The 14046-nt window shown below is 39.0% G+C and overlaps 1 protein-coding gene across 1 annotated transcript in view; it reads right to left on the bottom strand.

Moving 5' to 3' along the window:
- Positions 1-14046, bottom strand: part of LOC117982145 (uncharacterized) — a 328575-nt gene that overhangs the window by 49756 nt on the left and 264773 nt on the right. Inside the window, exons 6-8 of the mRNA XM_034968440.2 lie at positions 10779-10940; positions 8584-8697; positions 6308-6485 (exon numbers count right to left, since the gene is read on the bottom strand). Of these exons, the coding sequence (XP_034824331.1) occupies positions 6308-6485; positions 8584-8697; positions 10779-10940 (454 nt within the window). The remainder of the gene's footprint in view (positions 1-6307; positions 6486-8583; positions 8698-10778; positions 10941-14046) is intronic.

Raw genomic sequence — 14046 nt, 5'->3', positions numbered from 1 at the left:
ATATACCACGGATTATATCATTGAATTCCCTGTAGTGAGCGAGTATAACGTCACCAACAAACCGTTATACATGCAGGCAATCACTCAAATATTTGCCGCTGCTGGCTTCGCAGCTATAATATCGAGGCTGTTTGCCGACGCTGAATATTCCGGCCGAGTGAGCAAAGGTAATGTTTAGTTCATGTATAGACAATGTATCGGCAATATTTGCACGGCAGTGCGATGTGCAAATACGGCGTTTGCGTGCATCTTCCTGTGACATTATCTCTAATTGTTCTCAGTATGTTCAGTTGTAATTGTATGCTTGTTCTCAGGTGGAAGAAGCGCCGGAACTAGCTCTTAGTTTTAAGATGTGATGTGTGGCACAGTTATGTAAATAAACGTCTTTCTTTCTTTTCTTTCTTAATCAAACTGACGGATCTAAACTATAATATAAATAGACGTTTGACATAACATCAGCATTCAACTATGATTCAACTGAACCTGTAAGAGACAATTTTGATTTAGTTGACTAGGAATCCAAGCTAGGACTAGGTACCACGTCATTGTGATAGATAATAAATAAAATAAACTTTTTATTTTCTCATAATTTCGACTCACATGTACCTATTTACCTATTTCAGCTCGTAATAATTGTAAAATAGAAAAATGAACGCAGATTTTGCTTCAAAACAATATAACTCGCTAACAAAACATGGCCGCCTAAACATACCATGGATAATGGATATCATTGAATTCCGTCCCATATAAAGCCGCCAGCAAACCGTCATACATGCAGGCAATCACTCAAATATTTGCCGCTGCTGGCTTTAGAGCTATGATATCGAGGCTGTTTGCCGACGCTGAATATTCCGGCCGAGTGAGCAAAGGTAATGTTTAGTTCATGTATAGACAATGTATCGGCAATACTTGCACGGCAGTGCGGTGTGCAAATACGGCGTTTGCGTGGTTTGCTCACGTGTATGCTCTATCGCCTTGACGGTTGCTACCGACAGCTTGTGTAAGACACCTTTGTATACAAAGCTTATCCATACCTACTAATTTATGTTTGTAGGGGATAATCTCTGGAACTACTAAACTGATTTTGAAAATTCTTTCACCAGTTGAAAGCTACATTATTCCTGAGTGACATAGACTATACATATTCTCAGCGTACATATTCAAAATCCTTTGATTTTTTATCGTTTTGTATTTTATGTCTTTTTTCTTGTACCTTTATTTGTATTTAAATTTATTATTAATTATCTAGTTAGTGTAAGTGGCACTGCCGTTCTAATAAGATGTAAAAAATAAAATAAATAAATAAATAAATATTCTATTTTCAAAAACATCCCTACGAAAATTGTAATAAGATACCCGTGCGAAGCAGGGGCGGGTCGCTTGTTTTAAAATAAAATGCGAAACTGTCTGTCTGTCACTTTTTCAGACTTCTACGTTAAACCAGTATTAACAGAAATTAAAACAAATTAAGTATAATATCTTGCATCAAGAATAGCGTAAAGCTTATTTCACACTAGGGGATATAAATTATATTATAGTTTGGTCAAAATAAGCATTAAAGGTTAGGTACTATAACTCGCATAGGGCTAATGTTGGGAACACCAATATACTTATAAATTATTAATTGTGAAAAGTCCCCATCGATTTATATTGATACACAGACACATACAAACATTCGTCTTTGTAATATTGGTGTGAAGTGCGATGTGATTAGATCACAGATCAGATAGAACATCATTTGAACAGTCGAAACCTGCAGTAGTTCCCACAGCGGCCACAGTGCAGCGTGTGAACTATTGCAGTGTTAATAAACAACTTAATTAGTCCCAACTCCGGCACCCGCCGCGCGAACTTCGCGATGCATTCACAACTTTGCTTTGTATACAGACTTTCAAATAATGCAAGGTGGCGCTGTAGTTGCCGCTTCTAGATTATAATGAATTTTGCTTTATTTTTGGTTTAGTTTTAGTAACTTTATTAATTAAGTATCTAAATTAAATAGTTTGATAAATTAATTAATGACTAGCTGATGCCGCGACTTCGTACGCGTGGATTTAGGTTTGTAAAAATCCCGTGGGAACTTTTTGATTTTCGGGATAAAAAGTAGCCTATTTCCCTCTCCAAGTCTTAAACTATACCCATGCAAAAAATCATGTCGATCCGTTGCCGATATTATGAATTGATAATGTGAATAAAATAAAGTTTTTTATATTCTACTTGTATATTACATAGTAGTTCTATTAACTATACCTACATAATATTTTACGCCACATAAACTTCTAGACCAGCGTAATGAACTTTCTCATTTTAAGTTTTAATGATATTTACTTTACCCTGCCACAGGAAGCGTTTTTTTATGAATTTATTCAGTTGCCAGGAAGCACTCGCATTTCGCCCCGAAAGTTCTCGACGAAAATTGCACTGCAAGTCAGTAGCGGTAAATATTTGAATTGTAGAGCGGGATTGGTTTGCTTTCTACGTATTCAAAGGCAGTGTTTACATCGAAATATAAAAATTCCTCGCGATCTCCGCGTCAGTCGCTGCTAGACTTTGGGAATTGCCACATCGATTGGAATGGAATTTGTGTAAGGGATTATTTCCTGACTTGTTTCACTACGGCTTAATTCAATGCACACCAACGCGTGCGCGGTATTTTGTATTGGATTAAATGGTTTGAAGACAAGGTAAGTAAGGAAGCGAATGTTGTCAAGACCATTAAAGCGTTAAGAATGCGATGGGCAGGACATGTACAGCGCATGTACCCAAGAGCACCGAAAAAGTTATTGGACAGCAAACCAGAGGGTCGTAGAGGCCGAGGAAGACTAGAGGTCGGAGGTGGATAGACGAAGTGGAGAAGGACATGAGGGTTTTGGGGGTTCAGAGCTGGAAGTAAGCTGCTTCTGACCGGCCCCGATGGCGGAGTTTTCTTGCCTAAGTCAAGGCTCTAGGTGAGCCTTGGCTTAGTAGCTGTTGCGCTTTGTTGATTATAATTGATGATAAAATGGTCTAAAATAAGTGAACTCTGTATCTACATATATAAAAGGAAATACTGACTGACTGATTGATCTATCAACGCACAGCTCAAACTACTGGACGGATCTGTTTGCCATGCAGATATTATGACGTAGACATTCGCTGAGAAAGAATTTTTGAAAATTTAACCCATAAGGGGGTGAAATAGGCCCATAGAGATTTGAAATTTGTGTAGTCCACGCGAAAGAAGTCGCGGGCATGAGCTTGTAAAGCAACTAGATGAGACTTCGTGATCTGCATGGATTTAGTTTTTTTGATCCTGCGGGAACTCCTACTTTTTCGGGATAAGTAAGTAGTAGCTTATGCCCGTCAAACGTTAAAGTTGGTTAAATAGATGGGCCGTGAAAAGATAGCATACAGAGAGAGAGACACACTTTGCATATCCAGACTAATATTATAGAAAGTGTGTCTGTCTGTCTGCTAGCCTTTCACGGCCCAGCCATTCAACCGATTTTGACGAAATTTGATACAGAGATAGCTTGAATCTCAAGAAAAGCCATAGGCTACTTTTTATCCCGGAAAATCAATGAGTTCCCATGGGATTTTTGAAACCCAAATCCACGCGGACGAAGTCGCGGGCATCGTCGAGTTTTATAATATTAGTATGGGTTACGTTTGATTCAATACTACCTGCATATTATATGAATTGCAGACTCTAGAGCGAAGGTTTCCATCTTACTGCATCATCAGTCATATCAGTGCCAGTTAATATGAAATTTTACGTCTCGCCAATTTTGATAGTATTCGATAGTCGAAGAATTCAAGAGAACAAAAAAGTAAAATGAACCTAAAGCTTCTCGATTTAAAGTCAAAAATTCAGTAGGTAGATTGGTTTTAATTTCGCAACGTACAAACTTGAGCATAAAAACAAGGCAGTTAAGGGCAATTTTATTTCAACGCTAAAGTGTATCTATCGACTCTCAAATACTATCAACGTTGGAGAGAAGTAAAATCTTATACTAAGCGTACAGTTAATGAAATAAAAATAAAGTTCGTGTAATTAGCTCATCACACTGCTGCACCCACTTGTGCAGAGTAGTTTTGAGATCTTTTAATTACGTTTTTAATTAGGTATTTCTTCTGAAGAATATTTTCACAGTTTTAAGTCGATCTTCAGATGTTATAAGAGCTTTTTTTTATACACGTTAACACCTATTTAATTCGTTGATTTTTGAAGCCCATTTAAGTAGTACTCTCAGTCAGCGCTCTAAGTACTCGCAGACATGATGTATAATCTCTATATATATAAAAACCGGCCAATTGCGAGTCACGCTCGCGCAATGAGGGTTCCGTACTACAGTCGTATTTTTTCGACATTTTGCGCGATAATTCAAAAACTATGATGCATAAAAATAAATAAAAATCTGTTTTAGAATGTACAAGTGAATACCTTTCATATTATGATACCCCACTTGATATAGTCACTCACTTCGAAAGTTGAAAATACTAATTATTAGTTCATAACCACAATTTAATTTTATTGTGTGATCTAACCCTAAATTCACGGTTTTCAGATTTTTCCCCAAATGTCAGCTATAAGATCTACCTACCTGCCAAATTGATCTGACAAGAAATCTGACAGACGGACAGACAGACGGACAGACAGACAGACAGACAACAAAGTGATCCTATAAGGGTTCCGTTTTTCCTTTTGAGGTACGGAACCCTAAAAATGAATCGCTGAATGTGTTGCCAAGCGTAAATCTCGAGAACAGCTGAACCGATTTCGCTAATTCTTTTTTATAATATTCCTTGAAGTACGAGAATGGTTCTTACAGAAAAAAAAATTAAAAAAATTGCTTGAAAAAGAATTACTGCTAGGCGGTACGAAGTTCGCCGGGTCAGCTAGTTATATTTAAAAAAAAGTTAACGGAAACCATTTGACGCTCGATTTCACGCATCGGACATGAAACGGTATACCAAGATTTTTAGTTGTATAGAAAACAAATTTGTTTGAAACAAACTATGCATTATCATCATAAATAATGTATTAAATAGCTTGTGCACTGAACCTAAACGATCTATAAAGGTTTTAACAGATTCATTCGTGATTTATAGTTGATTAATGTCGAATCTCATTTTAAACACGGCAACAAAATCGCTGCGTTAAATTACATTTTCGAATATAATTTTACACTTCTCGAACTGCGTTTAACAATTTTATATTCGAACGATAATTTATAACTTCAATGCAATGGTATATTGCTTTTGATAGGCTCAACGCCGCGCCGTTACAGTGATGAATGGGCATAATACGAATCAAATAGTGTTAAATCAACTATATTACAAATATATAAAAGAAAATTTTGATTCAGTGTAGGATGTGTAGTTTAGTCATTCTTTTATGAGCAAACTTGTTTATGCCCGCAACTTCGTTCGCGTGGACTACACAAATTTTAATACACTGAATTTCCCCTTTAGGGATGGAATTTTTAAAAATCCTTTCTTAGCGAATGTCTGCGTCATAATAGCCTTCTGCATGCCAAAAAGCCCGATCCGTCCAGTAGTTTGAACTGTGCGTTGATAGATCAGTCCTTCCTCCTTTTCCTTTTCCATTTATATATTTAGATTTATCTGTGTCTGTAGTTTTTCAGATTTCTGTAGAAATGTGTAATTTTAAAGTTGATTGAGTTTAAAGACGTCATGAATCTTTGAAACACATTTTTACAGAAATCTGGCATAACAAATGAGAAAACGAAGAGCAAAATTGTTAAAAGATGAATGAAATTCTTAAAGATTTCAAATTCTTATTTGATTACCTGTAAGTGGATAAAAAATCTTAAAAATGCTTCTTATCATTGACTTATATAAATTACTTCTTATGGACATGACTATTTAACAAACAATATGGCAACGACTCAGTGCTGCTTTAGCACCAATGCAGCCTCAGTGACGTCTGGATTTCAAATGGGTCGTTCATTAGTATCTAAGAGGTGGCGCTTATTTATTTGGTTCCAAACCCGTGAAAATTTTTGTTCGTTTGACCATATCTCGTCATTTATTATATTAGAGACATTATAGAGCCTCAATAGCTCAACGGGTAAAGGAATGGACTGAAAACCGAAAGGTCAACGGTTCAAACCCCGCCCGTTGCACTATTGTCGTACCTACTCCTAGCACAAGCCTGATGCTTAGTTGGAGAGGAAAGGGGAATATTAGTCATTTAACATGGCTAATATTCTTAAAAAAAAAAAAAAGTTTTATATCGATGTTCTTTACTAGTTTCGCGGCAGATTTTTTCCTAAGAAATAAATCAAGCCTTGTTACTACATACCTGAGGACCGGTCCCTGGTACCAAGTACCGAGGCGATCTGAGGCCGCTCCTCGTTTATCACGAGCTCCGCCTGCTCGTTGTACACGGAGTGCACTGTGGAGATGCAGGTCAGCCTCAGCTGGCCTCGCTCGAAGCTGCCCGGCCTCACCATGAAGGACAGCTGGCTTATTGATGCCACCTGACAAATAAAATTAGGTTAGCGAAAAACACAGAGAATTCAAAGAGAGAAGTGAAAAAGGACCCCGGATGGGTGCGAAACTAGTCGGGCTATTTAGTCGACGTGACTACGTACGTAGTTACGTCAGTATAGTCGGGTGTAAGATATGTATAACACAGAGAATTCAACCTCAAGAGTACGCATACACAAGGTTTTGCATGAAAACAAAATCGTAAAATGTTGGCGGGGGCAGGAGAGAATGTTTTGTTGTTGGTAGACTCAAAAGTCAATCAAGACAATGTGCGGAATGGGGAACGGGCGTGGGCCAATTTTTATGCTAAGCAACTGCCTACGTTTGGCGATCTTCGGCTATTAGGCATCTATAGGTGGTAGTCTGTAGAGAAAAAGGAGTAAAATATTTTTGATTACAGAAACATCATCACCATTCTTAGCAATCCTTTGCCAGGTCTCTACTGAGCACGGGCTCCTCTCAGAATGAAAAGGGCTTGCGTCATATTCACCACGCCAAGTGCGGATTAAGAAACTTCATACACCTTTGTGATTGGTTGGTGACTCAAATTAGTTAACACCCACTGAGGCTTTTGCCTCTATCAATTGTATGGGAAAAGGTAACAGAGAGACTGCTATACTTAATTTTTTCCGCGGATAGAGTATAGTTATTTTTCTTATACTCTCAAATCACACCTGCGTGTCATGAACGCGGGATGCGGGTCGCGTTGCGGGAGCTCCCACGACGCCAATCTATACGTGTACCCCTACACAACTACAATGCAAATCGCAAACCTCATCTGTTAGTGCATTGTTACAGATTACTTTAATCACTAGATGCGTGCGTCCCACTCTGCAGTTGCGGTCAAATCGCGTTGTAATCGCGCAAGTGTGCAAGGCACCATTAAATATTATCATGAAAGGCGACCGCCACGAAATTCAGGTTCCCGCTTCCTAGTTTGCTCGCGCAGGTTTGGACGATGCTTTAAGGTACAAGATGGGAGATAATGTGTAATTAACTACTAACTTGTATAATTAAAGTTATTCAAAGACATTAGCGGCAAGGATGTTGGGTTCTCAGTTCTTGTCTTGTTGTCTTAAACTTTGAGTAGTTTGAGCCAGTTCGATCTGCTGTGTGGATATTGAAGTTATTGAATAACTTGAATATCCAATTTGCACAAGTTTACAAAGACGCCGCGTTCGCGTTGGTTAGTTTTGATTTGGGACATTTCGTCGAAGCCGTTTATTAATTTAATGTGAGTTATTACTCACATTAAATTAGCTATTACTAAGCTGTGGTAGCTAGTGGTTAGGACGTCCGCCTTTCAATCGGAGGTCGGGGGTTCGATCCCGGGCACGCACCTCTGACTTTTCAGAGCTATGTGCGTTTTTAAGTAATTAAAATATCACTTGCTTTAACGGTGAAGGAAAACATCGTGAGGAAACCTGCATGCCTGAGAGTTCTCCATAATGTTCTCAAAGGTGTGTGAAGTCTGCCAATCCGCACTTGGCCAGCAAAGGTAGACTATGGCCAAAACCCTTCTCACTCTGAGAGGAGACCCGTGCTCTGTAGTGAGCCGGCGATGGGTTGATCATGATGATGATGAGCTATTACTTAAAGATTATGATATTTAATGTAATAACACGGACCAAAAATAACTTTTTGCACGACTAGCTTATTCCCGCGATTTCGCCCGCGTGGACTACACAAACTTCGAGCCCTTAGGGGTTGAATTTTCAAAAATCCTTTCTTAACGGATGTCTACCTCACAATAGCCATCTTCAGTCTAATCCGTCCAGTAGTTTGAACTGTTTGAACTGATAGGTCAGTCAGTCAGTCAGCCAGTCAGTCAGCTTTTCCTTTTATACGAGTATATATACAGACTACTCTAAAAAGAGTTCATGTGAGTTTTTTATTCCACCATTGATATTAAAATTTATATAAACAGTCTGAATCAAGTCCGAGCCTTCAATTTGATGAATGAATGATGTGATGATTCCTGACACCCACTATCGTTAGAGGGAAACAGGTAATATAAGCCTTTTGGAGATTTTACGACCTATAATTTAAAATGAATCTAATTAATATATTAGGTAACGATAACTATACCTTTTTAGATGACTCTACAGTCGGTATAGGATCAGTGATGTCTTCATCCATGTTGTCCTGACCTTTCTGCGTTGGAAACATGACCGTGTCTTGACTCGGCAGTATCTCTCCATCCTGGAAATAAATAGGAAAATATGTTTATCTGACAAAATAGGGCGTTTGTTGTATTTCGTTCTATAATAGTAAATACATTTTTTTAAAGAATATTAGCCATGCTAATCATGCCTAATATTCCCCTTTTCCCTTCAACTAAGCGCCAGCTAAGCTATTGAGGCTTTTATTTTGTCTTCATTGCTATGAGATTAGCTTCCCGTCCCCGCGTCTAAGGCGTTTGCTAATCAAATACTCACTTTTACTCTCTTCTTCTCTTCTTTCTCTTTATTGTAAACTAGCTGATGCCCGCGACTTCGTACGTGTGGATTTAGATTTTTTAAAAATCCCGTGGGAACTCATCAATTTTCCGGGATGAAAAAAAGCCTAGGTCCTTCCCCGGGATATAAGCTAACTCTGTACCAAATTTCATCAAAATCGGTTGAACGGTTGGACCGTGAAAAGCTAGCAGACAGACAGACAGACAGACACACTTTCGCATTTATAATATTAGTATGGATGTTTTTGGTACAAATTACATAAAATATAAATTAAATTAAAATACCTACTAATGAATCAGTAGTAAAAAACCGTAGAGACTAGAGAGGGAAAATCCAAGAGGCGTTTATTTATCTAGCGGTGGACGGCTATTAATGAATCTATCTTTAGATAATAATCCGTAGATAAGTAACTTTGCAACGTTGTTATTTGTCAGAAAATACCATATTTTTGACTATAAAAACATTGCAATATTGTCTATGTTGGCCTTCTATTCTATTCTAATGGTCTTCTATTCGGGAGGTATCTAGATGCGTGTAAAAGATGTGTGAAGTCTGCCAATCCGCACTGGCCAGCGTGGCATCTTATGATGATGATGGCCGAAACTCTTGTCATTTTGAGAGGATACCCGTTTAATAACAAAGAAAGTGGATGCTTAAACTATTTATCACAACATTATCATAGAAGAAACATTCAAGATTTCTCAGAGCAGTTTCATCCGAATGATATTATAATAACTTTATCGGCCACTCATCGAGACAACAATGGGCTGTATTACTCGCGATAATGAATATGTTCAAGAAACCGAAATGATTGAGAGCCAAAACATCGTTTGTTAGGGAGGCAACATTAATCACTGTCAGTAACCAATTAGAGTATAATAATTGTTGCGAGAAAATCTCGAATCGCCGAATACCGCCGAGACATGAATTAGTTACGCCTTAGATTACTTTCGGGCTATTGTTTATATTTTCATGCGCGAAATAGAAATGAGGCTGTGATTAATTAAGGCTCAAAATTTTATAGCGAAGTCAGATGCTTCTGTTGCGTCGATAAAATGATTGAGTGCTCACATAGAATTAGATATCCATATCACTACCCGTCTATATATATAAAATTCAAAGTCCTGACTGACTGACTGACTTACATATCAACGCACAGCCTAAACCGCTGGCCCTAGAGACATGAAATTTTGAGAGTGTGTTCTTTGTAAAGAGTAGGTATCCACTAAGAAAGGATTTTTTGAAATTCCACCTCTAAGTGGGTTTAATGGGGGATGGAGGTTTGTATGAAAGTCCGTCATTTTTCAAGATATTAGCATGAAAATTGGTTTTTGGGATTTCGGTCACAAATGAAGAAATATGTGTTTCAGAATTTTTGGAAATTCAACCTCCACCTCGATTTTCTGAATTCCACCTAAGCGAAGCCGGGGCGGGTCAGCTAGTAATATTATAAATGCGAAAAGTGTTTGTTGGTTTGTCCTTCAATCACGTCGCAATGGAACAACGGATCGGCGTATTTTTTGCATGTGTAGTTAAAGACTGTATAGATCTTAGCCTCAGTCTAGTCTCGGGGTGAGATCTTTAAAGCGCACTCTGACTTTGCTTAGACTTAAGACAGAGTTAAAACAAGACAGAACTACATCTCTCACATAAATCTGTCTCGTTTTAACTCAAACTTAAGTCTGAGAAAAGTCAAAGTGCGCCCTATAGATCTCAGACCGGTCCCGTGACGCGGTTTACATACACACAAACGCGTCAACGCTCATCAATAAACTTCCTAACACAACCAATCGCGATCATAGTGAAATAGAACTTGTCACTTACTTGTACAGTATCAACAAAAGGCCCGAACGCTTTCCACGGACTGAATATAATATTGCTGTTTTCATCTCCAGGTGCTGCAGTGCTTCGATCGTATCTCGGCAGGTTGATCGAGATAGCCGGACTGGGTAGTATTCTTTGCTGTATTATTGGTTTGCCTTGGATCTGGAATAATATAAACACATTTTCATTATCATCATCATCATCATCTCCACCCATCGCTAGTCCACTACTAAGCGCGGATCTTGGCGACACGTTTGTGCCGTGGGTGGTAGGCGGTACAGCCCTGCATGGGGACCTCAGCGGCACATGGCCTCTTTCTGTGAAACTGACATATCACTGAAGGAGCCGCAGAGCGGGAACAAGAGCTGGACGCTGACGCCTACCCGCTCCGCAAAAGAAGACAGGGGAGAAGAAGGAGACTTTATACTCACCTTCTCCCGCCTTAGGTATTGGGTGTAAACCTGTGCCGGTTCAACGTCAGGACGTCGGATCCGGATTTTTAGTGGGTATGCTGAAGGTTGTAACAATTACAGTGAGTTCCACATAATACACTCTTGTGCGGGATGCATTTCTCTTAAGGAATGGCTTCTGAAACAAACTTACTCGGATACTGAAAGACTTTTGGATATTCTAGTGTAACCCCAATTGTACACAAACATATACAAAGACACTCACATATGCAAATTATACATGCTCATTCACTTACACCCCCACACACACGCACTCACGCACACACAAACACAGATAACATGGACTTCCACGCACATATTATTTTGTTTAGCTCTTATGTTTAGTTAGTATGTTAGTTAGTATGTAGTTAGCTTTGTATTCACCGAGCTGAAGGCCCTGTTTTCCGAGACACAGTTTCTACTAGTTCGGAAAACAGGTGCACAGTATTGTTTTGGTAAGAATTTTATAATAATTAGTTTTAAGGTACGTGTCAATACTAACAAAAATATGATTTTGTATTTGGTGGAAATAAATGATTTTTACCAGCGGGAAAAAAATGCGGTCGAAGCCTGAAGCCTCACACCCGACCGATATTAAGAGACAGTATTTTAAAAATTACTATAAATCCCAGAATAGATCATGCTGGGATTCGAATCTAGGACCTCCCATTTTTAAGACAGCGCCTAACACGAAAGTCGTCGAACTTGTAAAAGCATTAAATTAAACCACTTTGCTACTAAAGTCTTTTCATAACTGGCGGTATCTTAAGCCTACCCTGTTCCCCAGCCGTCTAAAATAAGACAATAGGTACGCCTCGTCGTATGTCCCAAGACACTCGACAGTAATAGAATTTTGTAACGTCCTCGTGTATTATTTGCCCACGCTTCGATACTAAGATTATTTTGAACTAAGATACTCTCGAGATGGGACGAAGCTTTTATCTATCAAATAGATAAACACTATTAACTTGACCGATATTACGTTTTTTCAAGAACCGTTATTTCTACATTTAGCTTTACTTGTCCACTAGGCTACAACATTTTTAGAGATTTTTATGATACCTAAATCAAAAAGTAGGTACTTATATGTGGCTTAGAAAAAGAAATTTAATAAAAACGTATTTTAAAATATGCAAATGAGGCTTTATTTTTATACGATATCCCACATGAACAAACCAACAAACCAATAAACCAATAAACCAACAAACAAACACACTTTCGCATTTATAATAAGGGTATTGATATCACGACCTTCAGCAATGAGCAATACGACGCAGAGAGAGACCATAAAAAAGTAAAAAATTTGAAATAAGTTCTCTCGGATGATCTCGAAGGTCTCGGTTGCTATTATTCCATCCGCGAAACCCAAAAGTCGTAGACATGGCGTAGAGGTAAAAAGTCATGCACGACAAATTTATTCAAGCCGCGTCCGCTCTGGACCTTTGTGTTGCTAATTCCATTTTATTCTTTTCTATTCTACTGTCATTACGTGGGCTAACGTCGTTTTCAATAGGTATGTTCAATAAGATTCGAATGCACAAACGCTCGAATTTTTGATTAAAATAAAACGTGGGAGATCTTTGACATTATCATTATTCAGGTTGATATTTCTCACTTCCAAGCTTTAGTTAAAACCAAATGATACTGATCGGGTTGTGACCTGTGAAACTAAAGTGGCAATAAGCAGGGCACATAGTCCGAAAAAAACCGGCCAAGTGCGAGTCAGGCTCGCGCGACGAGGGTTCCGTACTTCAGTCGTATTTTTTCGACATTTTGCACGATAATTAAAAAACCTCGATGCGTAAAAATAAATACAAATATGTTTTAGAATGCACAGGTGAAGCCCTTTCATATGATACCCCACTTGATATAGTTATCTTAATTCGAAAATTGAAAATACTAATTACTAGTTTATGACTACAATTTCTTTTTGTGTGATATAACCACAAATTCACGGTTTTCATATTTTTCCCCTAATGCCAGCTATAAGACCTACCTACCTGCCAAATTTCACGGTTATAGGTCAACGGGAAGTACCCTGTAGGTTTCTTGACAGACCTATAAGGGTTCCATTTTTCCTTTTGAGGTACGGAGCCCTAAAAACTGATAGATGTTGAGGTTCCAAGGTACTAGAATGGCGACCTCGCACCGAGAAGCACAGCGTCCGCATCCCCACTAGGTGGACAGGTGACATCAAATGAGTCGCAGGGAGCCGCTCAATTCAGGCGGCGCAAAACCGTGGCGTGTGGAAGTCCCTACCTATATCCAGCAGTGCACATCTATCGTTTGACGATGATGATAATACAAATATGACGACGAAAGCCAAAAAGTGACGACGTTTTAAATCCGTCGCGCGTGTCATTCACTTTGGCCGCGACATATCGAAGTCTCAATCAATCAATCAGCCTGTTTGCGTCCACTGCTGGACATAGGCCTTTCCAAGAGCACGCCACCACACACGATCGTCCGCCTTCCTCATCCACCCACTTCCCGCTATCTTCTTAAGGTCGTCAGTCCAGCGGGTTGGAGGTCGTCCCACACTGCGCTTGCTGATACGCGCTCTCCACTCCAGAACACGTCTGCCCTATCGGCCATCGGTTCTGCCCACTGCCACTTCAGCTGGCTAATTCGTTGGGCTATGTCGGTCACTCTGGTTCTCTTACGGATTTCCTCGTTACGAATTTTGTCCCTCAGAGAGATTGTGGACAAGACCAACTGTCAGTGTCTACGTTTCAGCGCCATACGTCATCACAGGTAGGACACACTCATTAAAGACTTTCGTCTTTAGGCTTTATATATCGAAGTCTAGGTACCTTTAT

The sequence above is a fragment of the Maniola hyperantus genome, chromosome 5 (assembly GCF_902806685.2).
Source record: "Maniola hyperantus chromosome 5, iAphHyp1.2, whole genome shotgun sequence".
NCBI classification, from domain to species: domain Eukaryota; kingdom Metazoa; phylum Arthropoda; class Insecta; order Lepidoptera; family Nymphalidae; genus Maniola; species Maniola hyperantus.
The sequence above is the reverse complement of the archived record's forward strand: the minus strand, read 5'-3'. Positions and strand labels throughout refer to the sequence as shown.